The 27,958-nt window shown below is 30.2% G+C and overlaps 1 protein-coding gene across 3 annotated transcripts in view; it reads left to right on the top strand.

The window, feature by feature from the left end:
- Positions 1 to 6,716: 6,716 nt before the first annotated feature.
- Graf (GTPase regulator associated with FAK) overlaps positions 6,717 to 27,958 on the top strand; it is a 123,052-nt gene continuing 101,810 nt past the window's right edge. For 2 of the 3 annotated variants that reach the window (XM_014420177.2, XM_067047661.1), the window contains exons 1-5: positions 6,717 to 7,038; positions 11,105 to 11,259; positions 11,799 to 11,870; positions 11,944 to 12,045; positions 27,024 to 27,134. In XM_014420177.2, coding sequence (XP_014275663.1) covers positions 6,882 to 7,038; positions 11,105 to 11,259; positions 11,799 to 11,870; positions 11,944 to 12,045; positions 27,024 to 27,134 — 597 coding nt within the window. In that variant the 5' untranslated portion in view covers positions 6,717 to 6,881. Of the gene's footprint in view, positions 7,039 to 7,400; positions 7,642 to 11,104; positions 11,260 to 11,798; positions 11,871 to 11,943; positions 12,046 to 27,023; positions 27,135 to 27,958 lie in introns of those variants that run through there. The other variant, XM_067047662.1, reaches the window with a different exon arrangement.

Below are 27,958 nucleotides of genomic sequence, written 5' to 3'. Positions count from 1 at the left end.
AGTTACAGCCTCAGTCAGCTGTTACTTCGATGTCAGCTGACTGAGGAGATCAGCTGATCGAATGTATATAAAGAGATGTACCGAACCCAATAAAGTATAGTGTTTTACAGCAGTTCAAGCGAGTTAGATCTTATTCCTTCTTCTCTTTTTTGACATTTTGCTTTCGCCAATATTTAACTGACACGTACTCTAATGCTAGCTAGACTAAGTAGGGAGACATATATATAGTGGTGGGGGATTAGTGCTGATGCTACATTAAATTTGGTAATATAACCGGGGATAACTATCGAAATAATCCTTTTTCTTCTTCTGTAAGCTCAAATACAATCTATCCTGTTATGAGGATCCAATTCCAAGTGCTAGCGCCATGTCAAACATTACTTAATGTTCTGGTAGTTGTACTGGTAACTGGTAACTAATCAAGTAAGTGAGCCTAGTAGTATTTTTGCCAACCTCTGACGGCTACCTAGAGGTTGCCGCAAAGTACTAACCCAAAATCTCAAGATTCATTTCGTGGGACCTCTGAGAAAAAAATATAAGCTTACCCAGGTGGGAATCGAAACCACATCGTTCCTAACCGGGCCCTCTGGGACCCACGCCCCAGTTATTAACACGCACGATTGTTACGTTCCTTATTATCCAGTGGGAAATAACTTGATTACATTAATTCATATGTATACTCCATCAAATATATCCTAAAGTAAAGTATTTCCGCTGCGATGAATTGGGTATTAGATGGAATTGAATAATGACCGGTTCCTAAATTGATCTCAACAAGTAGGGATTTGAATACCAATGGTCCCAGTGTGTGTCTTAAGGCTTATTGTTTGAGATAGTTGACAAGGAAATGTAATTATTAAAATATAAGAAGATGGTCAGGGTTGCGGTCAATGACCATCTTCTTATATATTAATTTTTACGGTCAACTATATATACATATATGTAATTATTAAAAGTTCATTTATGTATTACTACATTAACATTAGGTAAATCAGGATTCATTAATTAATACATATACTAGTTTGCCCCTATGAGAACTCTCACATTAAATATCTATCCTTCTCTATAATAAATTTGAGTTAGGTTTGGCCCGTGGTTATTCCATGCGTTATTTCAAAAACGTTAATGTTTAAGGCTTTAAAGTACAGGGTCCGTTCCGTTGGAACAAACAAACTGTCAAGAGTATCAAGTTATAATAAACAAATGTTCTTCATATTTTGAGCAACTAGTGTCAATCAAAATATTCATGTGAGATCATCCAGTGATCAACGTTATAACGTTATAACCAGCCATCAAAGTTATGATGATTGCTATATAACATCAAACAAACTAAGTAAACACAGTTTATTTAATAGTTATTCAGTATTTTGAGCTCAATTTTAATGTTTTATTTAAATGTTTTAAAAACATTTACGGGATCACACTCGATCATTTGACATATGAATATTGGAAATCGGTTGGTCCGTTCTCACAAAAAAGCTTTTCATACTTAGAATTGGAGAGACTAAACATGTTTAGTACGATATTTTTTTCAATGTTTTGAGCTTTAAATGTTTTAAAACATTCTTGGACAATGATGTGCAATTTGAGCCATAAAATCTATTAATTGGCTGAGTCTTAAACTAAAAAGTTATTACGAAAGTACAGGCGAACAGAATAAACATATTTGATACTGTAGTGACACCACTACCTATAGGTCTATGCTGTAGGTACTACAGCCACTGAAGCAGCTATGGCCCGGCCTGACGTAACTTACCAGCTTACACGGGAACTACTACTGTGATCAGGCAGACGCCATATATTAATATTTGTACCAATCACTGTAAGTACCTTAATTGTAACATGTAACAACAATATAAGATATCTTAATATTCATTATTGCATTTTTCATGCAATCATTTGAATCAGTTGAACGATACAATAATTTTCAGTATCTCGAGCATGACAATTTTCAAAACAATCACGGTAACTAATTGAATAATTTGTGTTACCAAACTTACAAAAACGGCTGAAACGTTTCCAACGTTCCACAAACGGATAGAGTTTAGTATACACCTAAACACTTTATTTTCTCTATTTTTGACAACGCCAGATGGATAAAATTATTAAGTAAATTTGTATAATTTATTGGTGCTGATACCTTAGTATGTTTCTTGAGGAAGTTAATAACAGGTCATTCAATAAGTAATTGTCAAACACCAACGGAAAAAGTTCTTATGTTGGTGGTGAAATGTTAACTCATTTAAGCTAATCTTAACGCAGTATTGCCTAAAGAGGAATAAAGTATAAGTTAAACACTACTGGAATAATGAAAAAGAGCAGAATCTGTCTAATATCCTTTTAAATTTAGCAGTGTTTGACAGTTAGGAACGGGAAAGAACTGTGATGAGTATCCTTTAAGTATGGCCACCGCGGCTGTCGTTGGAATTAGATTTAGCCAGTGGCTAATTCGAGGGCTATATCAAAAACAGTTCATTTTTTGGCTTTAAAGTACAAGGCCCAGTCTACGTTCTCTAGGAACGTACTTGGGTTTTGGTTACCACACCAAAATCTTTAAAACCCAATTCAAACTTTTTCAATCAACCGACTTGCTTCCTTTGGAGTTTTGAAACCTCTTATATATTTTTTTTTAAAAGCCTTTACTAAAGTTCCAGTCTGAATTTATTTTATTATTTTTTTATTTAATATATTTATTGAAATTTACAACTGTACATTAAGTAAATTTGATCTCAGTTGTAATAGAGTGATACAGGCGTGTAGAGAACTACTAATTGGTAGCACTCTGATGACGTTTTTACATTAGCAGGTCTTGTAGCCATCTTCTTTTCAGGTCCCTCAGAGGTTTGTCAGGAATGGAAGAGGTTGCAAGGTTAGAAATTTGTGGGTTTAGGTGAAGTTTTTAATGGAAGAAATGATACCCAGTTTGGGCTAAATTGGTTACATATGGAACATTAAGGTCTTCATGTATGATTTTATTTGTGACAAAGTAACGAGCATTGAGGATTTAACGAAGGATTTTGGATTGTAAGGATTGGATACGAGAGAAATTTGAAGGTTTAGTGGAGCCCCAAAGCTCAACTACGTATATCCAAATTGATCTTATTACAGTCATGTAGATCAGTTTTTTTTTTAAACTTCGTGCAAGGAATGGGAAGGTTAGACCGTTTTCCAGTAAGTACTGTAATAGTCGAAATCAATCTCTGTTCAGTCTTGTGTGAGGATTCCATTATTATAGGTTTGTCCATATGTAGTCCAAGGTAGAGGATCTTTTCGACAGGGGTAAGAGCAACATTATTAAAGGAAGCTGTAGGGCAGTCGGTAAGTTTACGACGAAGGGTAAAGGTGATTTGATGGGATTTGTTGGGATTTATTTTAATCCTTCAATTACGATAACATTCTTCGAGGGTTGTGATATGGGATTGGAGAGTTTGCGATGCAATTAGAGGGTTATTATTAACTACGAGCACACATGTGTCATTGGTATACGTGGTAAGGATAGTGTTAGGATTGATTGAGATGTCAGCTGTATAGACGGTGTGAAGATTGTGAAGACGGATACTACATTGAGGAACACCAGTGGACTAAAAATAGAGGTATGAATAGGAACCACTGTGGTTTACTTGGGATAATTTATCAATGATATAGTATGCCGGAAGTAGAAGTTTATGGAGTTTGTAAAACAGTCCCGGATGCAAGACTCAATCATAAGCCTGTTGTACATGGAAAAAGACTCCCACGCAGCACATTCCGCACTCTAAAAAAGACGAGACAACGTCCACCACACGATGATATTGCTGGATAGTAGAGTGGGATGTCCGGAATCCAAACTGGTGATTAGGTATTATGTGATTTGAAACTAGGATGGAGTATAGGTGTTTCAAAATGAGTTTTTCAAGGATTTTGCCAATGATCGGTAATAGAGATATAGGGCGATAAGAGGATGGGTATTCTGGTGGCTTTTGGGCTTTATGAATTATTTGAACTATAGATGATTTCCATGGGTCTGGATTAGTTCTGCTTCAATACATTCAAGGTGAATTGGGTTAAGAATATCAGGATGTGGGATAAAAGTTTTAGAGAGGTGTCCGAATGTTTGTGATTTTTCTTCGTCAGTTCTGGTCCAGGTTTTAGATTTGGTGAGAAGTGGATGGTTAAAACCTTTGAAATTCAGCAGTTATTTAGTGGTCCTCCATAATGACTTGTCAGAAATTGTAAGATATTCAGTGAAGTTAATTAAATTTTGTATTTTTTAATTTTTAGTTTATAAGTCAATTTGGTGCAATATGTTATGTCAGTTGGATATATGGTACTAAGCCACATCGATCTTGCTTTGCGGTTTTCCCTCATTGAGATTCAAATATACTATGGCAGGTTATTTTGCTTATTGTTATTAATTCTATTAGTCGTGTGTTATAGAACTAGATTTCATTATTTTGTTTGTAAAATAAAACGGTAGATGGCGGCACTGCTCTAGCCTGGGATAGCTATGCGTCCCTTGGATCAGGAAAAACAGAGGTGAAACATTGGTTGAATATCTAATGAGGTTTCAATGTTTAGTTCAGGAGATAGCTCAACTGGGTAAATCCCTTACAGACAGAGAATTAGTAAGATATATCATTAAAGGCTTACCACCCTATTATGATCGTGTTGTCATCGCTTTTGGTTAATAGGAATATTAAATTTAGTGAGGTAAGGCAAATGCTTTTGTCATTTGAAAGAAGGAATAACCTTCATAGGAATGAACAAGCATTAAAGACATATTGTAAAAGTTCAAACTCTTGTCTAAAAGCCTCCTTTATTTGTAAAAAACCAGGTCACCTAAAAAAGGAATGCTGGTTTATCAAAGAAAATAATAGACGACGAGAGAAATTGACCCTTAGACACATGAAAGCCTCAACCAAGAAAACATCATAGAGCATCTTTGGCTATAGAATTTGCCTTATGCGCAATTATCAGGGATAATAAGTATTTGGTGGAGGAAGGAACCGAAGAAAGATTGAAGGAGTACCGATAAAATTCATCAGGGAAAAATTAAAATAAAGCAGTGCGACTTTTCTCATCAAGGAAATTGTTGTAGAAAATAGGTTTTATTATTTTGTTTGTAAAATAAAATGCTAGATGGCAGCACTGCTCTAGAATCGGATAGCTACACACCCCTTGGGGCTAGAGCAGTTTGTCATGGGGTTTATAAGAAAGAAAACCTTATCTAAATTCCACAACATTTTGTCTGGAAAGATGATGATTAGAAAACTGCCTGAAGAAGCTGTAAAATATTTTTAAAATTTCAGGATTATTCAATTTAGTATCTAAATTCAACTGAAATGGATCTGTTACAGGTTTGTTCATCTCTTGAGTGAGAGTGGCAAGCAGAAGTGAACTGGTTGTGGTTTGTATGATGTACTTTTTTTAATGTAAAATTATTACTGCTCTCATAATAACACAGCTGTCAAATTCTGCTTAATATGTTCACACAAGAGTAGTTTGTTCAACACAGAGGAACCAATATATAAAAAAAATCGTATCTGGCCAAATTGATAGAATTCAACAGCTATATACATCAAATATCAGATAGTAATTTAAATACAATAATATATATAAGTTTTTAACTTAATTATAATGTAATATACAATTTTGCCCTCAGGAATTTTCATGAACACTTCTAATAAATAATGCTGAAGTAGGACACTCGATAAATTTAGTAATCATTAGTACATTTATGGTGGAAATGGTGGATTTGAATTAGAAAGATTGTTAAATATGTAATGTTATATTGAGCCTTACGTTTTTCTTAAATAGCTTTTTCCATATACTCTGTGCTATTCTGATTTATAAACATCTTGTTAATATAAATTTTATTAGTATTTTTTTTTCTAGACATAAATATTCTTACGGTACAAACTCTTTAAAAACAAAAGCATTGTTTCTGTATAACAGTTGTCTAGATCTATGAAACATAATTCACCCTATAGGAAATCTTGAATAGTTGTTGGCACATATCTTTTAGATTTTCTTTCCTACTAAACAGAATTTCTGTCATTTATATTTTTTACTTAAATATAAAACAACTTTTGTCACTAACTGAGCTTTTAGTTGGTATTTACTAATTCTATATAAGTGTTGTCAGTTAAACTTGTTCTTATTGGTGATGTGAGTTTTTCAATAGCTTCGTCAATGTCTTCAGTTAAATGTTTAAGTCTAGCTTAGTTGCCAAGTCACATTTAACTTTGTTCCAGTCAACTCTTCCTGTAATCAATGAAGGAGCGGAGGGCTTAGGTACGAAGCTTGAGTGTTTAAAAAAACAGAACCAGTCTGAATTTAAGAATCGAAATTGAGATTCTTGCTGATCATTTCTTCATCAGCCAAGGATCTGAATTTAAATATTTGATTATACTTGATAAAGTTAGATATTGATGTAGTATTAATGTTTTCTTTGAATCTCAAAGAAATAAATCATTTAAATTTAAATGTTAGTCTCTTTTTAGAGTTATATTCCTACTTCGTATACTTAGTCAATAATGCTTCTGAATTTTAAAAATGTCTGACAATAACTAAAGCTGCTTATTTTTGTTCCCCGGAAAAAAATATTCTCAAAGCTTAGTGGATTCGGTTTCGGACCATATCATTTGAAAGTGTTAACATTTATTTAGTTAAAAAGTAGAAGAAGAAATGAGTTAAATTGCAATCAGAAGGTTAGTCAGATATACCTCTTTGGTTATGTAGCTTTGACAATTCGTCACCTGACTGATAGTGTACCTTAACACCCCGCGATAAATTGGTTTATTTCTTTAATGCCGAAAGTAGGTTAGATCCCTTCTTTGTTTTTTCTGTAGAAAAATGGTCTGAGTGTTTATTCTTTCTTTATCTGTTACCTCGAAGACAATATGGGTAGACTGCAGCCACTAGAATTCACTGATTGTATTAGTGACAGTCCTTACTTCAGAGAAAATTTACATGCTCATGAAAAAGAATTAGAAAGGACAAGTCTGCAAATAAAACGTTTAGTTAAAGAAGTGAAAGACCTGTTAAGTGCAGCTAAAAGTGAGTTGTTTTTTATGAAGATTAGTCAATTGTTGTATGCTTGTTTAGTTTTATTATATCTTTCCCATTTCACCTTCTATCTATCTACTTTGGCTTATTTCTTTTCTATATTGAATTGTTTAGTTTCCCTAAACATGACATTAAATTCTTTATCTGTGGAATATTTTGATTACCGACTGCTTATTTAACTTTCATCTCTACCATTGATAGTTGTTATGATTTCTACATTAACGTTATATTAAAAAAAAAAAAAAATCATAATTATTTACTTTACTTATTCTGTGAATGTCTATTTGTTAGTTATAATTTCATTAGTGTTGTCTTTCAGCATTTTGTAAATATCACATTTAGTGTTTGTTTCATGTTATATTTTTAAGTTTTATGATACTTTCAAGTCCATGGCAAATATCTCGCTTCTTATCAGTGCCTGTTGTCATTGTATATATGAATCATCCCTCTGATAGTAGTTGTTTCTATGTTTAATGATTCATCAATTGATGTTATATAATTGAATAACCAAAAATTATTTTTGTAATGACTATTTACTTCAATGTAAATTGATTTTTTTTTGTTATAATTTTGATTATTTACATATTACTTGAGGTATGTATTTCTGTTAATTTTGCATTTTGCTTCTAGTTAGTTTGTGTGAGAAAATCATCTGTGAATTGGTTTAAAAGAAAAAAGCAGTTTTCTCATTAGTAAACGTAGTATAAACTAAGGATTTTCAAAAAGAATTGTTGGTACTGAAACAATCTAAAGGGGATCACAGACATTCACTCAGTGCCCAACAGAAGTTGGAAGGACCTTGGGTTTTTTTAAATAATAAGCTAGAATTCAATCGGTCTTAACTTCCTTTACCCCACACCAAAATCCAATCACTTAAACTGACCTTGAGTATGGAGAACTGACGGAGTAGAATGTTAAAGTGTAGTTTTTCACATAGATTTTAGGCCTTGTGATAACAATTATAAAAATTGTTGTCAGTAAATATAGTATAGTTGAAATTAACAATATTGGTAGTAAAAAATATTGATATGAATAACTTACAGTATGTTTTATTTTGGACTAATATTAATACTAAAATATATAAATATTAGGCACATTAAAAATAGGTTAATCCAACTTATTTGTGTTTATCATTGACCGCACCCCCAACCATCTTCTCCTCGTTCATCATCCACGGTCAACTATCTCTCATAATTATATAAATATTAATTTATTGTGGAAAGATGGTCTGAGTGCCGGTGAAGAAAGGTACAAAAATGGCAAAAAACTATTAGTAACCCAGTTTACTAGGCTGAATGAAACCACACTGATGAATCCCTGCAAAGTGGGGTGAAACGTTGGTTACTAATATAATAGCTGTTTATTATTTTTGTATCTTTCTTGACCGCTATTCAGACCATCTTTCTACAATAATTTAATACTATATTTTCTAATATAAATGTTTATTTACGTGTTTGGAATAGTACAAAAAAGGTTTTTTAAAGTTTCCTTTTAGGTCAAAATGTATGCACAATGGTGCTTGATTTATATATTTTTCTTGAATGTTTTGGAGATAATACGTCCACCATTTCAGCATCTGCATTTTATTAATATTTTTTAATAAGCATTTCTACAATCGCTTACCATTAATTTCATTTGTAATTATTTCATAGATCCTATGCAAATAAATAGGTATATTTTTAATATAAATTTGCTTCCCTTATCTAATCTGTCTCAGTATTATTGGGTGAGCCTACAGTTTTAAAGTGTAGAAACACTGCAGTGAAGATTGGAAATTTTAAAAGAACATCAAAAGATCAAAGTTAAATGAGAGATTGTGGAGTATGGTTCAATATTCATTATGGAGTCAGTATTTAGTCCATACCAAATAATGAGTTATCATTCAGTATTTTAAATTAGTTAGTAGTGAATACTTCATTCAGGTATTTAAGGTAACGTTACTGACTTGGTGTTTATATATATTTTTATTTATTTTTTTAGGGCAGCTCTGCCATATGTTCTTTAAAAAATCAGATCAATAACTTTTTCACTGGCTGAAAGATTAAAATAAAATAAGGATTAACTTATAAACCGTATAATTTAAAATATTGAGAAGATATTCAGGGTTGCAGTAAAAACAAAACAAACATAGTTGAAAACTATTAATTGTCCAATGTTTTGCCCCACTTTGTAGAGCTTCATCAGTGCTGTTCAAGTTCTACAAAGTGGTATGAAAATTTGGAAAATAAATAGTCGTTAACTATTTTGGTTTTGTTTTTTACCGCAACCCTAACCATCTTCTTCATGTTTATTAACAAATATTTGAATCATATATTAACAAAGATTATATTGATGCTACCAATATAATCTTTGTTAATATCAGTTCAGGATATAGTTCTCAAATGTTTAGACAAATAGTTGCTGTTGCATATATATCAATGATTTTTACAGCAGCTGTAAGGTTTTTATTATGTATAGGTTCTTTTTATTGTATTGGTATAAGATTCGATAGAAGTCTTTGGTTAGGAGTAACAGTTTTCTCTATTAAAATTAGTCATTTTTAAGCACATCCAACTATTTAAAAGCATTTGAAGTTAATTCACTTGAAATATTTAATTAAAGATTTTTTTTTTTTTTATGTAAAGTAATTGTGTTGAGCACAGAATGACGTTACATCGTTGACTCATGGAAAGTCTGAGAAGACTTCTGTTTAGTGTAGCCAGTTCTACACTTAGAGATGTTACACTGATATGTATAAAATCCTTCCCAGCCCAGTCATACCTGATAGACTATCAGTGTACGTTGAAAAAGTGCTCGAGTGTTCTGCACTATGTCTGTATATATGTCCTACGGTGTAGTTTGAGTTATCACCGATATTCTGATCGACCCCTAAACTGACAAGAGCCAGATACTAACTGGGTGACTAACAAGAAAGAAAGATTTATTGAAGATTAGACCAAACAAGAAAGAAATTATACCCTTGAAAGGTATTAGATACACTGGAAAACCTCAACTTTTGGAAGATAGATCCAATGTCTGATTCCTGATATAGCAGTATGGATGTCCTGGAAACACTGGTCTTATCTCACTTAACTGCTTACTGGGCTTTGTTACTTCAGAACCTGTCTAGACCACTTCAAGCTAGATAGATCATGCTCAATTGATAAACTGTAGAACATGCATTTTTTCAGTTTCTCATGTTTTTCTTATGAAAAAAAAAAAGAGCTAGACAGGACCCTTTTAAAGAAGCTTGTTCCAGAAAACCTGTTTTGATGATGACTGGACAGGAGAACTGGAGTAATATTGTTGACTATGCACCACTAATTGGCTGATGCTTCTGAGCACAAGAATGAGAAAAAAGAGGCTAGACAATGGCTTTATAAGCAGCCTAATAAAGAGTTAGGTGCATAGCCCTCATGCCTCACAGCGGTTCCTTGGGGTGCTTAAGGTGAATAGGAAGATATTTTTAGTGAGTTGAAATCTTACACTTTTGTTTGCTACATCGTCTTATGAAAGATTTTTTCTCTACCCAGAACAGAAAAAAACTCACCCATTGCCCATTTTGTGAGACCTGATTATTTTTGACTCAGGAGACCTTGAAATGTGTTCTTCCATTTAAAAGTCAGAATTGAAAATGTTCACGATTGCATTACTCTTATGTTATGTATTTCATTATGGGCAAGTCCAAATAAAAAAAGGAAAGTATAGTAAATTAGATGCAAATAAGAAGGAGAAAGAAAAGATGAAGTAAACTGATATTACTTACTGGCTCGTTGGGAGATTTGGAGCAGGTGACACTTTAACAGTCAGAAAGCAGCATCAGTGTCGCTCTCTCAAATTTGTTCCTTTGAAGAAAAACAAATTATGTCATCTTAAAATTTTTTATATGTAACTATTTGCATTCCAAGCCATGAACATATTTCTGCATGATTTTCTTAGGCATGATCCTATAAGTTTATCTCACTCCATCTACAATAACTGGCTGTCATTTAAATGACTATGTCATCTTTTAAATGTTTATACCACTATTTATCTATTGCATTAAGCACTCAGATCTGTTCAATTTATTCATTTTTAGATTTGTCTAGAGCTCAAAGAACGCTCTCTAATACTCTCCAGAATTTCAGTTTTGAGTGCACTACAGAACAAACTGATGACGAACAAGTGATTTCTCATTCCTTCGGTGAATTTGGTCGCCTTATTGCAACTATTGAAGATGAAAGGGACAGAATGGTGAGAATAACAAATTTTTTTAAAAAGCTGAACTGGGTGATAGTCAAGAAAAATATCGACATAGTAGCCTTCAAGGCTGTGAGTTTTGACTCCTAATTAATTAATTCTGTTAATTCCTTACAAACTGAAAAATGGACATTTAATAAATAGTTTCTATTACTTTGGCGTATTTCTTGACTGCCACCTGGGCCCTGTTTCATAATAAAGTACAAACTAATACTATTATTCTTGTTGATTTAACTTAATACAATTACACTGGCTTGTACAATAGTAACTTGTACTTTAGCACTTTTTAGCTCCTCTAATATCACTAATAGTCCTCCCTATTATGAAAAAAACTAAGTATTAGTGTAATTAACACGTTGTTTCGATACTTGTATTTTGAACTAATACTATTACCTTTCATTATGAAACAGGACCCTGGACTATATCCTACTTTAGTTACTATAAGGTTGGCTGTTAATATATAATAACTAATTTTTGCATATTTAAAACCTTTAAATGTATAAAATAGCGATATAGATTTTAATTTTGAACAGATGGATAGAGCTTATGAACAAATTATTCTTCCTCTTGAAAACTTTCGAAAGGAACACATAGGAGGAGTTAAGGTAAGTTAATTTATAACTTTCAAATTTTTTATTATTTTATTGTTTTCTTTAATAATCAAGCCTTTCTATGCAGGAAGGAAAGAAAAAATTCGAAAAACAGACAGCTAAATTTTGTCAAAGCCAAGAAAGATATTTAAATCTATCAACTAAAAAGCAAGATGCTTATCTTCAAGAAGTAAGTTTTTCCTTCAGTTATAATAAGTATTTTGAGTATTAAAGTTTTGGAACTAGTTTATTCATGATCAATTTTTATGTTTTTCTTGAATTCATTTGTCTCAGTATTAAAAATGTTGCAAGTTTTTGTTTTTATATTTTGCTGTTATTTTTTATAACCTAACTGCTGCATTTATTTTTAATCAAAACTTCATTATATGAGTATATTTAAAATATTACACCTAACAGAGCTCTTTAGATTCTTGTATTAGTTTTTTCTGCTAAATTTTGTCCCAAAACTCAATTGAAAACCTGACTGATATATATTCTCTATATAGAATTATACCAATAAATTTTCTTAGTTAAAATATAAAGTGAATTTTGTTTAAAAAAAAATGAAAAAAATATGTTTTTCTAATATGTTAATTTATTTTTAGACTTATTGTTCAAGAGATTTATCATTTCCAGTATTGGATATCATTCTTTGTAGAATTAATTTTTCTTTTTATTAACCTTGAGCCAAATACTATATAGCTTCACCTATCCTTGATATCTTCCTTGAAGTAAATGAACTCTGTGATTTTCCATCACACATAGATTTTTTGCAAATTCATGGTATGTTATACCACGAAAATCAAGATGTCATTATTCGTCAGTCACTTTTCACCTGCTGTGTCATCAGTGTTGTTGTCTCACATTATCACCTGTCATCTATCATTTTGCTTTAAACCTTTTAATTTTCTGTGAAAATTATGTTTATAGCAGAAACCTGACTTGTGACATCATATTGCAGGTTTCTGCAATAAATTAAACTTTAGTCCCGTTGGTCTTATCTGGCCATAGCTCAGTACCTACCTTTAATAGAAAGGCACATAATATTGGAAATTCTATATTCAGATCAACTTGACATAAAACATGTTCTTATTGTTCAAATATTTACACTGTTAAGTTTAAATGTTCAGTCGTTTACAGATTAAAGTACAGTGTTATAGTTATAATTATTATTATTTTGTGTTGTATTTTGCATAGTGTTGTGGGATCCTTCTTAAGATGGTTAGTTTGTAGTAGTTTTGAAAAGGGACCTCAATCAAAAAGGAAAAGAAGAATTACTAATGAAGAGGTTTATACACTAAGCGTGGGCCCTTCGTAGCCAAGCATGTTAAAGGGCAAACTTTTACTGGCTCATGACTGCAGTGGTCATTCCAGTCAAGCCGGTTTGAATCCAACCTGGTCCGACCAAGGATGGGTCGACTTTTATTTCTAACAAAATGAAAACTTGACCCCCACCATGGTTAGAATAGGGTAGCATGTAGATAACTTCATCAAAAAGCAGGATTACTTCACCAAAAGTATATTTTCATTTTAAATTGTGCAATATTTTGACTCTCACACCATTGTTACGAACACTGTAAAAATCAAAAAACCATGACACAACAATCATAAGAGCTCACAATCGGAGATGATTCTGTGTAAATTACAGACTATCGAACTTACATTTTAATATCTTGTATACACATTAAACTTAGAAATTTATTAAGTACTAACATTGGACTGTGTCAATACTTATAACAGTCCAACAAGGAACTCATTGTCATACTATTATATCACTGTACATTCTTATGGTGAAAAGGAATGTTAAAGGTCATTATTAGATATAAATACCTCAACATAAGTAAATGTTTATCTTTTATGCTTAGTAAAACAATATAACTCATATAAAAAGGGGGAGTTACATCGACATTGCCTAATGATAGACTTATAAGATAGGTGGTTTTATCGTGTTGATGAAGCGATCGTAATATCAGAGATAAAACATAATAATACTAATATATAGTGTACAATGTGTATAACTGTAGAATTAAATTATTTAAACCATAAACATTTTAATTTTTAATAAAATAATTCTGTTGGTTACAAAGAGGTGTATATGATGGCTGTGGTGTCAGCAGGTAAATATATTTTTATTTTATACATTAAAAAAAATTATATATTTTTGGTGATTAATCCTGTTTGAGACGCCAATAATATTATTCATTATTAAATTAAATTAATTATTACATATGTTTCATTAGAATATATTATGTTTATTTATTTTTTTTTAAAGAAGATATGAATCTTTTTAAAAAATTGTGTTATGCCTATGCTGTTATTACTTCAGTTACAATTAAAGCTTATGGAATTTACAAATGCCTCAATCTATTATCACTATTTAATTTTAACAACATTTTCATATGAAAGCAAGAAGCATTATTCTTCCTCTCTTTTTAAATTATGATTCAAAATCTTTATCGCACTCTGCTAATGAAAGGAGTCTTTATCCTAGAAGGAAAATGAAAAAATATTGTTATCGCTGAAAATTGACTATCAGTGAAGATGTGTCTCAAACGATCTCTTATAAAATGAGTCTACACTAACCCATGCTGTATTTTTTACATTTTTTAAAGTTAATGTGAAGAGCATTGATAATGTTTTATAATCAAAGCAGTATATTTTTTAACTTATTGGGGTTATATTGCAAATTTAGTTAGTAATATTATTGATTTATTGCTTTTAGGTCATGAGCCATTGTTAGATAATAGATTGTTGCATAATTTTCTTATATGAATATGACAAAAACGTTAGTATTAACTTCTAAAAGAAGCTTCTATCATTTGTAAATATATTGAAAAAATAAAATAAGTTAATAAATAAACATTATCAACTTAGCTCCTATTTCTTATAATCCCCATCATCATTATTGTTCAACTTGTTTACGTTTTAAAGTATTATTGATTTTGTTACGTTATCTTTCTTTATCTCCTGTTGTTGTTGTTTTCAGTTGCTATTCAATAAGTAAGACTATTTAACTGTCCTACTACATTGAACATTATATTTATGCTTATAAGTTTCAACAATATATTTTTTGTATTAGAATAAAAATTTTGAAAAGCTATTCATTTGTCAAGCTTACTTTTATACAATTACCATAACTTAGATAATTGTGGTTTTATTTTTCCTTTTATTGCTTGAGAAATGACCCTCCTATTTTTAATCGAGGAAACAAAGCACTTTTAAAATAAAAAAGGTCGGGTAGTTCTGACTCTTTGGATATGTTGTTAGGGTTTTTACTGACATTAAAAATCTAAGTTTGGGATGACCGAATGTTTATTTTATTCAAGAATAATCTTAAAATTTCATTAATTTTTCATTCCATGCTCAGTATCTGGGAAATCATTGACCGCACGAAAAACATTATTCATATGTTTGTTAAAATAGGTAAATATGCTAAAATTTGAGTCTTCATAGAGTAAACTCTGTATGTTTAATAGTGCCCACAATACAGTTGTTTTTTTTAAATAACAGCATTATTTATTTATTTTTTTTTTAAAAAACAAGAAATCACCATTTTACCACTTACTTTGGCAAATATTATGGAAACTGCTACTCCTACAAAGATCACTGAATTTAAATAGCTTCATTTACAGCGCCAATAGGTAGGTCTGTTTAAGTCAAATAGTCTCTGGGATATGAAACATTTTGAGAAATGTTTTAATTTCGACAAATGAAGAATATCAGAATCTCATTAAAATATTGTTTTAAGCTGCTTTGGAGTGTTAAAAATACTAAAATTAATTATATTTCACTGACTGAATTAATATTCAACTGCTAATAATTAAATCACAATTAATTAAATTAACTGTTATGATAATAATAAATTCCTTATTCTGAGACACTTCCCTTGAGAATAATACTACAAAATTAGTTGGTGGGCTTTAGAGCTTTTGAGTAACAAATAAAAGAAGAAAATATTTTAAACATAATTTAAAAAATGACAAATCATGATAAAGTAACTTTTATGTCTTAAAACAAATTTAAAAAAATATAATATTAATAACTCAAATATAGAAGATTATAAAAAAAGATATTTATGGGAGTAATACTAATTAAAAGTAAACATTTTTTATGAAGTCTGATTGTAAATCAGGAACGTCTATTTTAATTCTATTGGAACTGGATGAGTAGGAAATGATGGGAGAAGCAGGATTTGAAGAAGGGAAGGGAACTTGAGCTACAGATGGAAGTAGGAATGGCATTACATAGGAAAGAGGATATGAAAAGGAAGGATCTGTCAAAAACTGCAGTTCGTTGGGTAGCATAAAGTGTGAAGACTAGGAACTGGTAGTACCGGCGCTAACGGAGGATTTGAATGCAGGGTGATGTGAGATGTGTGATAGACAGTGGGACAGAACTTGGTTGAGACTGGATGCTAGAAAATAGTTTTAAAGGTCTGAAGCCTAAATTCACCAAAGTTCTCATAAAATCGGAATATGGAGCCGTCCTGGGTATTCCCAAGATATATCTTATTAGGCTATTTAGTATATATCTTTTATATTTGTCTCGAGATCCCCAGTGACACCCCAATGTACCGTCCAACAATAGTTGAAGGTGCGGTTATATTAAGGAAGTAACTAGGAGTCTACGGGTTTCAAATGGAAATAGGTGGCGAAGGTAATTTATTCATTTTGTGATGTAAAAGGTACGACGGGAGATATCAGACATAGTGTTTCCAGGAAAAGTATATTCTTTGGTGATTTCAAGGTTTTTAACGTTGAACAGATGTCTATTATTATTTAGGATCAGTAGGAATTATTTTATGGATATGATTGGAACCTATTACTATAGCCTTCGTTTTCTCCACCTTTTACTTCAGCTTGTTAGGTTCTACCTAGTGACTTATGAGGTTCAGGGCTTCTTGGAGTTTTTTTTTATGTCTGCTATTAGGTCAGAAGGCGAGAAGGACAGATATATTTGGGAATCGTTTGCATAAATATGTTATTCGGAGTTATGGATGTGTAGGGGATAAAGTTAGGCGAAAAGTATTGCGAGAAATACTTTTTTATTCGGACTTTGTATTCCATTGACGAGAGACGTCAATACATTTGTATTCGATTAAAAATACGACTAAGTAATCCGAATAATTTTTTATTCGAATATGTAAATATTATTTCAATATAATAAAAAATTTGTCGAATACGATATTATTTGAATAAATATTAAATTATTATATTATAAATATTATAATTAGATTTTTTTTTAAATTCCCTTATTTTTTACCATTTCCGATTTCTAATGGATGAGTAGAAAACAAAAATTCTATCTTTTTTAAAATCGTGTATCGATTTTATATTACCTTTTCTGATTACTAAAATGTTAGGGTCCTCTTATATGTTTTATAAGACGCAGAATACGAATAAGCTATCGATTTTAAGATCCCATGCTCATCCATTTATTTAACTGTTCTGATTTCTAACACATTAAGGTTCATTTGGGATATGCAGAATATAAAAATACTATCGATTTTAAAATCGCGTATCGATTTATTTTAACTTTGCTAATATATTTGAGTCGGGTTTTATGTTTTAGGAGCTGTAGAAAATGAAACTTTTATCGTTTTTATGATCGCACGCTTGCGTATCGATTTATTAGAACATTTCTGATTTCAAAATTATTGAGGTCCCTTTGTATGTTTTAGTAGATGCAGAATATTAAAATGCTATCGATTTTATAATCGCTCACATGCATATCGATTTATTATAACTTTTCTGATTTCTAACATATTCGGGTTTTTTTATGTTTTAGGAGCAGTAGAAAATGAAAATGCCATTGAATTTATGATTGCAAGCCTGCGTATAGATTTATTATCACTTTTCTGACTTCAAACATATTAATGCCCTTTTATATATTTTCTAAGATGCAGAAAACGAAAATGGTCTCGATTTTACCATCGCGCGCTCAATATTTATAAAGGGACCCTAATATAAGAGAACCCAGGTAAAATAAATTGATACGTGATCTTAAAATCGATGACATTTTCATATCCTGCTTATCCCCAAACATATAAGTAGACCTTAATGTGTTAAAAATCAGTCAAAATACATTGATACGCGATTATAAAACCGATAGTATTCTCATATTCTGCATATCCCAAAACATATAAATGGACCCTAATATGTTAGAAATCAGAAAAATTAATATAAATCGATGCGCGAACTTAAAATCGATATTAAAGTTTTCCACCTCTTAGAAAACAGAAATGGACCCTAGTATGCAGAAATCGAAAAAGTTAAAATTAATCTATACGTGATTATAAAATATATAAAGGTTCTGCCATAGGTCTATAAGAAAAAAAAATGTCTTTATGAAATTATACGAATACAGATGTATTCAGGTGGTTAATCATATTTTTTATTAATTGCAAAAATATTCGAATGGTTAATCGAATTTTTTTGCTGGTATGATTGATTTTTCGTGTAAAATAACGACGAATACAACAGTATTCTGACGATTAATCGCATTTTTTCCCCCGAATAATTGGTGACTCGAGTAGAAAATTCACTAATACAAATGTATTCGTCAATCGCATAACATTCGCCCAACTCTGGTAGGGGAAAGTTATTAATATAAACAATATGTATATCGTTAATAAAATACATATTTAATAAGAAAATGGCGTTAAAGAACAAAACATTAATAAAAAGAAAACAAATGGAATTAGGATTATATGTTCATAAAAGAAATAAAACAGAAAAATATATAGTTCGGAGTTGAACAATTTTGTTGCTTTGGTGTACTAAATTATATTTCAAAATCCTCCACATTTGTTGATATTAATTATGAATCTTCAGAATCCATTTGTTGTTTAATCCACTTGTTAAGGCTTTCCACTGCTTAGAGACACCCCTGGTTTAAACCCCAAAACAAATTATTACGTTAACTGAGTCCAGTAATTAAACAACCAAAAATGGCTGTGTTTCCTGATTTTTAATTCATTTTCAGAAAAAAATAAATAACCTTTTACTATTAAAAGCTAATCTATTTTGCCTTTTTAAGCGCTAATACATTTTTTTTTCTGTTTACTATGTTACTACATACTAATATTTTCGAAAACATATACTATTTGTTTCCACTATTTTTATTCTTATTTTTAGTTTATCCATCCTGGACTATCTCATGATTGGTTTGGGAAGTTCAATATGTTTACTGTCCTTTGACTAGCCTAAAATTTTCGAACACTGTCTTTCGTCGCTTTGATTCCTTGAAGAGGAATGGGCCAGCGAATTAGACCCCAATATTATGAAACGTTCTACCTTGTTGAAACTCAGGCAGATCGCCCATGAAAGGTTTAATCCCCTTAACTCTCCAACGATGGCATGTTCCACAGTGTTGTATATGTGATCGAACAGTCCCCCTACCGGCAATCATCCTCTACAGAAGTAGAGAGAATGCAACAGTTGAGAAAATTTTTTCGATTTTTCGGATAATAGAGCCACTTCGGGCCATTCCACCTAGTGGTGTGGCAATGTATTTCAGACGGACATAAACCGCGTGAGACCACATCCGCGGCGTTATTTTCTGATTTCAAATGATGACAGTACGGATAAGTACATATTTGACTCGATTTGCTATAAAAATTTTTAAGCAAGAATGGGGTATATGAAGCCATGATAAAACGGTTGGTGAATTAGATGTACCATAATATAGTAAAATTCTCATCTTAATGCGATATTGTGTCTTTGAAGGATTTCAAGGTATCTACCATGTCGTTTCAAATTATCACAAAATGTTTCCTATTTTTCCTTAATACCAGGGAGTATGGGATTATCCCAATCGAGCTTCAACTCCCATAATTTTTGCGAAATTTGTTTTTGTTTTAAAAACCGCAGGATATTCCAACGTATCATATATTCTGGCAATTGTGCACATGATACTCCTCTTGGTTGGCTTGCAAGTTCTAGGTAAGAGCTTATAGGATAGACGATTGTGTTTTGGTTCCCATTGGATCTCTAATAGTTTGACTATGGTATCCATATTAGAAATAGAACTCGGGGTTTCTAATATTACCGATGGTACATCATCTAGTATTTGCTGATCCATTTTTAGAGTTCGAACCCTCCCTTACTCAACAATCCTGCTAGATCCCAATTCAGAGCAGTAGCTTCCGAAATCTAGTACATTCCAGTCAGCAGGTCAGGTCATCTATGTACGTATATTGTAGTAATGCACGAGAGGTATCCGCCATCATCTTACACGAGTTTTTTTATTACTTGCATTGTCAGAAAAGATGATTATGACAACCTATTGAGCTTGTCTCCTGGACTGCTGGGAGAGAAAAGTATTGAGAAGGATATGGGGAGGAGTCTCGGAGAATGGAGTTTGGAGAAGAAGAAGGAATGAGGAACTGATAAATCTGTACGGGGAAACCAGCATCGTGGCGTTAATTAAAAGAGCAAGATTAAGATGGTTTGGACACGTTGAGAGAATGCCCGATGAAAGGATACCCAAAAAGATGGTTTATGGCAAACCAGATGGAAAACGGAAAAGAGGACGTCCTTGGATCAGATGGCTGGACGATGTGGAGGAGGATTTGAAGGTTGGCAGATGGAAGGAGAAAGCAAGAGACCGTGTAGACTGGTTGGCTGTTGTGGAGGAGGCCCGGGTTCTTGCAGGCAGTGTAGTGCCATAATAATAATAATTGGCTTTCTCACAGTGTATTTTAAATTTTTATAATACAGTTCCTCTCTCAGTTCCAGAAATTTGTTTCTGACCGCAAAAAAGTTTCTCCTTTAGTTATAAAATCCATTCATAGTTAATAAATATTTATTTTTTATTTTCTGGTAATAATGAGAAACGATTAATTATTTAAAATAAATTAAAGGTAATTTAGTGGAAGTTATTTAGTAAGTCGGCATTTAAGCCCTATCAGACTATTTTAATAAAGGATAGGACCTGATGTTATGTACCATTGAATTATATATTAATATAACGAGTTAAATAAAAATCATTCAGTGCCGTTTTCGAGAAGATAAAGCGAATCACATTCGTTTTTAGTGTCCTCAAAAACTTTTAAATACGAATTTTCAATGAAATAAAAAAATATTTTACTTTGACACGACTGGCGTTTTGAGTGGAGTAAAATTTTTTTTTTTATTATTAATTTCTTGTTTAACGGTTTTTAAAGACACTAAAAACGAATCAGACTCACTTTTTCTCCAAGAATATTTTTTTGGCCTACTTTACAGGAAGCGAATATTCGTCTTAGTGATTTTGTTTACTAAACTCTTCAATAGAATTGACAATATATTTTTGTTATTCTACATCATAAAACTAATCGATTGGTTAATATTACCCAATCAAGTCATGAAAATCACAGTAAAATCTAAAAGATGTTGATGTGGATTGAAATGTAGAAAATTCAGCTTTCCAGCAGGGTTGGATAAAATTTTGAGGACTTACGTTTTTTTTTTTCATGAACATCGGCAGAAAATAAATACCCTCGAGAAATTGATAGTTTTTAAATTATAATTTAAGAGTTTCAAAATACGTTGGAAAAGCAAATCTGACGAAAATATAGTTGGCCTATTTTACTGGAAGTGTGTGTTTTTTTTTTTTTAATTTTTAATATATTTATTCCCATTTAATACGATCAACAATGTTTTGTTCTTATTTTTCATGAAAAAAAAAAAACTTATGGTATATAATGAACATTGAATACCTGCTGGGCTTATTGCTTAGGAAATATACCATAATACAAGAAAAAAATCTGAAATTATATAAAATATTATTTGTTATTTTTCGGCTCCTAGAGCGTATTACCAAGAACTAGGCTAGGGATGGGATATCGAAAGAAAAATATCGATATCGGATAGCAATATCGATATCGATAGTATATCGGACCTAAAATATCGATATCGAAAATTTAACGAATTAAAGTAATAATAATTATAAAATGATACCATAGCAAGATATTGGAAGACTTATATTATGTCAAACCTTATCAAAATACATAAGAAACTCTTAATAACTATGAAAAAAGCAACACCACGACAACCATATCATAAACATAAAAATATTAACTAAAATATAATTGTTTCATTGAAGAAAATTTAAAAATAGAATATCGATATTTTATTTTGATAATCACATTTTTTTTTTTCGATATTTTAAATTGTAGTAATATCGATGTGGAATTTAAGCAACAATATTCCGATATTATTTTATCGAAATATCGATATTTTTTTAAAAAGAATAGAAAATTTTATAGAATAATTAAAAATGGAATATCGATATTTTATTTTGATAATTTCATATTTATTTATTATTTATTCAATTTATTTCGATATTTTACATTGTTGTAATTCGTTATTTTCTATCCTTTTAATATCGATATGGAATATAAGCAACAATATTCTAATATTACATTATCGAAATATCGATATCGATACTATCAACAATGTTAAATACCGTAAGGAGTATGAAATTTTCAAACTGAAATATTGAAATACCTTGTTGATAATTTTCCATATCGATATTATTAAATATGTCGAAATGGATATTAAATTATTGAATCCAAATATCTATATTTCACTTTAAATGTGTCTAGTACTTTTAAACAAAATATCGATATGTCAATAGAATAATATTAGAATACTGTTTCAATTATCGATATAGATATTAATAACATTATCAAAGATCGAATGAATATTATATTAATGAGGAGAAGATGGTTGGGGGTGCGGTTAATGAAAAACACAAATAAGTACGATTAATTTATTTTAATAATAAAATAATTAATTAAAATAAGTTAATCGTACTTATTTGTGTTTTTCATTGACCGCACCCCCAACCATCTTCTACTCATTCATCATCCACGGTCAACTATCTCTCATAATTATGAATATTATATTATTGTAACAATATATCGATGTTTTGATAAAATAATATCGGAATATTGTTGCTAACGTTAGAAATAAAAGATTATCGAAATGAATATATAACATTATCAATATTAAATATCAAAATACTATAATTAACATTTTCTTTAGTAGCAAATATTGATATTTGGATTATATAATATCGGAATGTGAATATATGACCTTATACATTTTTAGACATTTCTTTTATATATCTCTACTATTAATATTACTATATATATACTATATATATATTTTTTTTTTTTAACCGATATTTCGATATTGTCGAAGGGAAATATCGATATTCTGATATCGATTACTGGATATCGATATCAAAATATCGGATATCGGAGACAAAATATCGATATTTCGATATCGATATCCCATCCCTACCAAGAACCCTCGGACACATATCTACTATTTTTCGACCTAGTATCAACAAAAACAGTATCTTTGAAACTTTTCTTCAGTTATCATACTTGCTTAGCCTCCACTTGCCCTTAGTTTACCTTAAACGCTTATTTTTTGAAAACCCTTTTTAAAATATGTCACAATCGCAATACTTACCATGTATGGATCCAAAAAACGAAGAAAAAAAAATATAATGAATAAAAGAAGTAAAAAATGTGTTTGGTTTATCTTCCTATTTTTTCCAGCTGAAGAGGAATCTTACTGTTTTAACTAGGATAAAAATTTCGGTTAACGATATCTATCAAGAAAGTTGTTTGGTGTCAAGTGGGATTTGAAACCTAACATCTCATTGTTTAACATATCTTATTGTAGAGCATATGATATAAAATTATTCTTAATATTAAAACTTCCTTTTTCTTTGGGGGCTTACCCTCACCTTCAAGATCTGCCAATGACCCCCTTTATATTATATTTTATAGAAGATTTGTTTATTAGTGTTATTATTAGTTTTTAATGTCGAAGAAGAAATAAATGATCATTAAATAGGCAATCCATCAATTACAACTGAATCCTGATTCAAATCGTCCAAAGTTACACCCGATTTGAGATGGGGGGCAGCCCGACCTGCAGCACCGGAGCCTGTAACAGAATAATTGAATATTACATAATGTAATAATCTTACAATGTGGTTTTTGTTTTATAAATTATAATGGCTAAGGTTCAGTTTCAGAGGTAAATTTACTATTTAACAGAGGCCCGAGAAAATTGGTCTAGAGCCCATGGTTTTTCTCCAAGGACTGGGGCATATTCCCCGATTTATTTAGTGTATTCAACATTGATTATTTTTAAATATTTTTTATTAATCCCAAATCGTTTTTAACTTGTATGTGTACTCCAGAAATTCGAACCTTCTTCTTGAAAGTTTGACTTTATGGTGAATCTGTTATTTCATTAGCAGTTCAGTACTGAGGTGTGTAAAACCGCAAAAAATTGAAAGAGATAGAGCTCCATATGAAAATATAAATTTTTTTTTAAACATTTTGAAACAGTTGCCATTTTTTATTCTCTCTACCTATACTTGGCAAACTCATCAATTATGACTTGTAATTATGCATAGTTTTCATTAAATTAATCCAAAATTGAGATGAAATAACAGCCTTTTTTTCTCCTATTGGGTTCTTGTACTATTTCCATGCCATCTTTGCGCTATCAGTGCTTAATACAGTTTTTATTAAAAGCCATACTGGTTTATCGTATACCCACTCTAGTTTGTCATAAATTCGTCTTGAACTTTATCATTGCAGTCTTCGGTAATATAGAGCGTATTTTTTATCCATTCGGTTTTGTGTCAGCCTCTTTGAAATTCGGCCGTTGATAGCCTTCACTTACGAAGATTTAGTCGTTAGAGGGGAAAGAAATCTATTCCTATTCAGAAACCCCGTTAGTACCTATCCAATAACTACTGAATAAAATAATGTATATTATTAATTAAAGTTAATTTGTTCAGATGATTTATTTTTTTAAGATAAAAGTTTAAAGTGACAGTTTTTAACTTCATAACGGCCTTTTACTTACATTGTTTATTTCAACTGGTTATAGTTTCTTATTCTTTCTTAGTATAAAAAAAATTATAGTTCATTCATAGCGTGCATTTAAACAGTGCGTATTGTTGATTTGTACAATTAAGAATTCTCTTATTTCAATTCATGCACTATCACTATTAATGTGCTGATGTCATGATTGGCCGCCAATTTAGTGTAGAATTTGAACTCATTATTAGAAAAACAATTTTACATCGCCAAAATCTGTGATCTATTTTTAATTTATATTGGGGAAGTCAATTTTATAAGGTTGAAAACACTTTTAAAATATATGATAACTGTCAGTATTAAATGTGTTTTATTTTTAACGTGAAAATTGTGAATGTTTATTGTTAGCTCTGATTAATTCACTTATATTCACGTTTGTATCTAATTCCCATTATAATTCATTACTTTTTGGAATGACATGCTTAGTAATTTTAAATATGTTGTTGGCTATTTAAAAAAAAATTAAACATAATTATTTTTTGTATTGAAGAGGTTTATTTTTATGGCATGAAGGGTAGTAAAACATTGATTCATAAGGAGGAATGTCCATTGATCTGTGGAGCAGTAGGGGGTGGAGTGGTTCCCACCCCCCTCTGCTGCTCAGTCCTCAAAGGTTGGCAAGAGATTCAGTCCATTCAAACCCTTGCTTTCATAAAATCTCTGATCTGTCAAATGTTGGTTAGAGGCACAATAAAATTTAATAAAAAGTTTGTGTTTTGTGATGTCTCCCTATCAAGAAATAACTACACGTTTTAGTGAGTTTTCATGTAAAATGTTACAGTTATTTTCAAATTATATTTATATGATATTTAAATAATTTCTATTATATCAAATATGATATGTTATATTAATTATAAAAAAAAAAAAATAACATTTACAAAGGCAATAATTAAAAATCATCGTATTTTATTTATTTATTTTAAGTCCCAAATATTAGCTTGATCATTTAATAAATATGAATCAGTTGTAAACATATTATCTCATTATACCTTAGTACACATAGCCTTTATTTTTAAAAATCCATAAAATATTTATAAGATTATTATCCAGTTTTTAAGGTTCGTTATTTCTCAAGATGAATCAAATTGAATTTTTCAATATTTACTGGCTTACACATTCTTAGTTGCACTTGTTAATTATCTTCCTTTTTATGTTTCTGATGTTTATTGAATGACTATTTATGATTTTCGTAATGATTTGTTCTTCTATTAGATATTATCATTATTTTTTGACCATATAATAAAGAAACAACTGTAAAACTATCTTCAAATAATTATTGTTAATATAATAAAAATGAAGTTTATTTTTCTGTCAGTTACATATTGGGGTACGATTTTTGATTAATTTCTGTAAAATATATTTTCATTTTATTTAATTATTGTATTTTCAATAAATTTATAAATTCCAAAAGTAATTTTTAAAATGATTCTTGTATTAAATATTTAATTATCATTATCATTTTTTGTATTATTTGAATTATAATAGTAATTTGAACCAATTATAATGTTTATCTACTTAATTGACCTTTCAAAAATATAAGTATTGATTGTTATTGTTCAGTAGTGATTTATACTATTATTGATGTCAGTGAAAACTTCAATTATTTGGGGAGTGAGGAATAGTTATAGTTACATATAATAAATTAATATATCTTTGACATTTTTGTTTATGAAAGTGCCAAAGCTAAATCTGTTGAATTTTATATTTGGTATATAACCATCCATTTCTGTGTTTCTCAAATATTTCTTTATTGTAACTAACGAATGATAGATCGCTATATTTTATTAATTTGTATCATGATTCTTTTTTAATACCTAATATTAATTTAAATAATTATGTTAATTAAATTTTAGAAACTGTATCTTATAATTGAAAATCACTTTAATAAATAATTTGTGTTAATTTTAACTTTTCTAATTAAATTTCACTCGATCAAACTTATATGCTTAGTAAAAGTATCTTCATAGAAAAAAAAAAAAAATATATATATATATAAATGGATAAACTGATTTAGTCTTTACTTTACTTTTTAATGAGCAAGAATATTTTTCTCCTTTCTTTGATGCTATATTATAATAGAAATGGAAAACTAATATTCTCTATATAGATTTTCTTTTTTAATTACTAACTGTTTGTTTGCAAATTGTGTTGTAATAGTGTGCTATATACCTAGATTAGTGTCTTCTTCATAATGATAATCTAGTTTTTGATACATTTGGAGTGTGTGTATACAATAGATAGATTAAAAATAAAATAACATTTAATTTTAGGCAGATGCCACATTGGAGATGGAACAAAGATATTTTTTCCAAGCGAGTTTAGAATATGTCTTTCTTCTTCAACAAGTGCAGGAAAGAAAGAAATTTGAATTTGTAGAGACGGTAATTATATACAGTTTATTTTTTAATGTATAGATCGTTAATTGACAGATATGTTTTATTAAAAATTCTTAATAATTATCTACTTAAACCCCAGGTGTATTGATATCCCACATAGATAGATACCTAACTATGAACTGGCATGTTTATAAAGTATAGCATATAAATTAATTCAGCTTAAGTATATATGTACTATTAATAATCCCAATATCCCTTAGTTGTCATCAAATGGAGTTCATTTTAAAATTTATTTTTACTTGTGTTCTGGTTTGCTAATTTGAGTTCCTATTTGGTATTTTTATGCAATATGCTAAAACATATGACACATGTTTATTTTTGCTTTATGTAAATGAATTTTCTTATTGTGAAATCATTGATTTTTAATTATATAATTTTATTAAACCTAATTATCTTTTATTAAAATTAAGGAACCAAGTGTTTTCTTCCAAAATTTTATTAGTTTTTTATTCATTTATTTTTTCCTTTTATTAATCTGTCATCTCACTTCCCATTTCTTTTTAAATTTCCTCATTGAAATTTGGCTCTCATCATCCATATAAAATAATTGCTAGTGAAACCTGAGCAACATTTTTCTCTACCAAGAGTGGTTACCTATTTTCAGGTAATCTCTCGTCTTATTTTTAACCACACTCAACTTGCAATTTACTTCATTTACATGTACTTAAATCACACTACCCGGGATCAGCCTTCCCTTTTACTAATATGTATATATGTATATTAAGTTTTTATATACATAACCATATTGTATATACACTTGCATATATTATATTTAATTGAACTAAATAATAGATTGCTTTTTCTTTTAT

Source organism: Halyomorpha halys, unplaced genomic scaffold (assembly GCF_000696795.3).
Source record: "Halyomorpha halys isolate HHAL.00 unplaced genomic scaffold, Hhal_1.1 Scaffold262.1, whole genome shotgun sequence".
NCBI classification, from domain to species: Eukaryota; Metazoa; Arthropoda; class Insecta; order Hemiptera; family Pentatomidae; genus Halyomorpha; species Halyomorpha halys.
The sequence above is the reverse complement of the archived record's forward strand: the minus strand, read 5'-3'. Positions and strand labels throughout refer to the sequence as shown.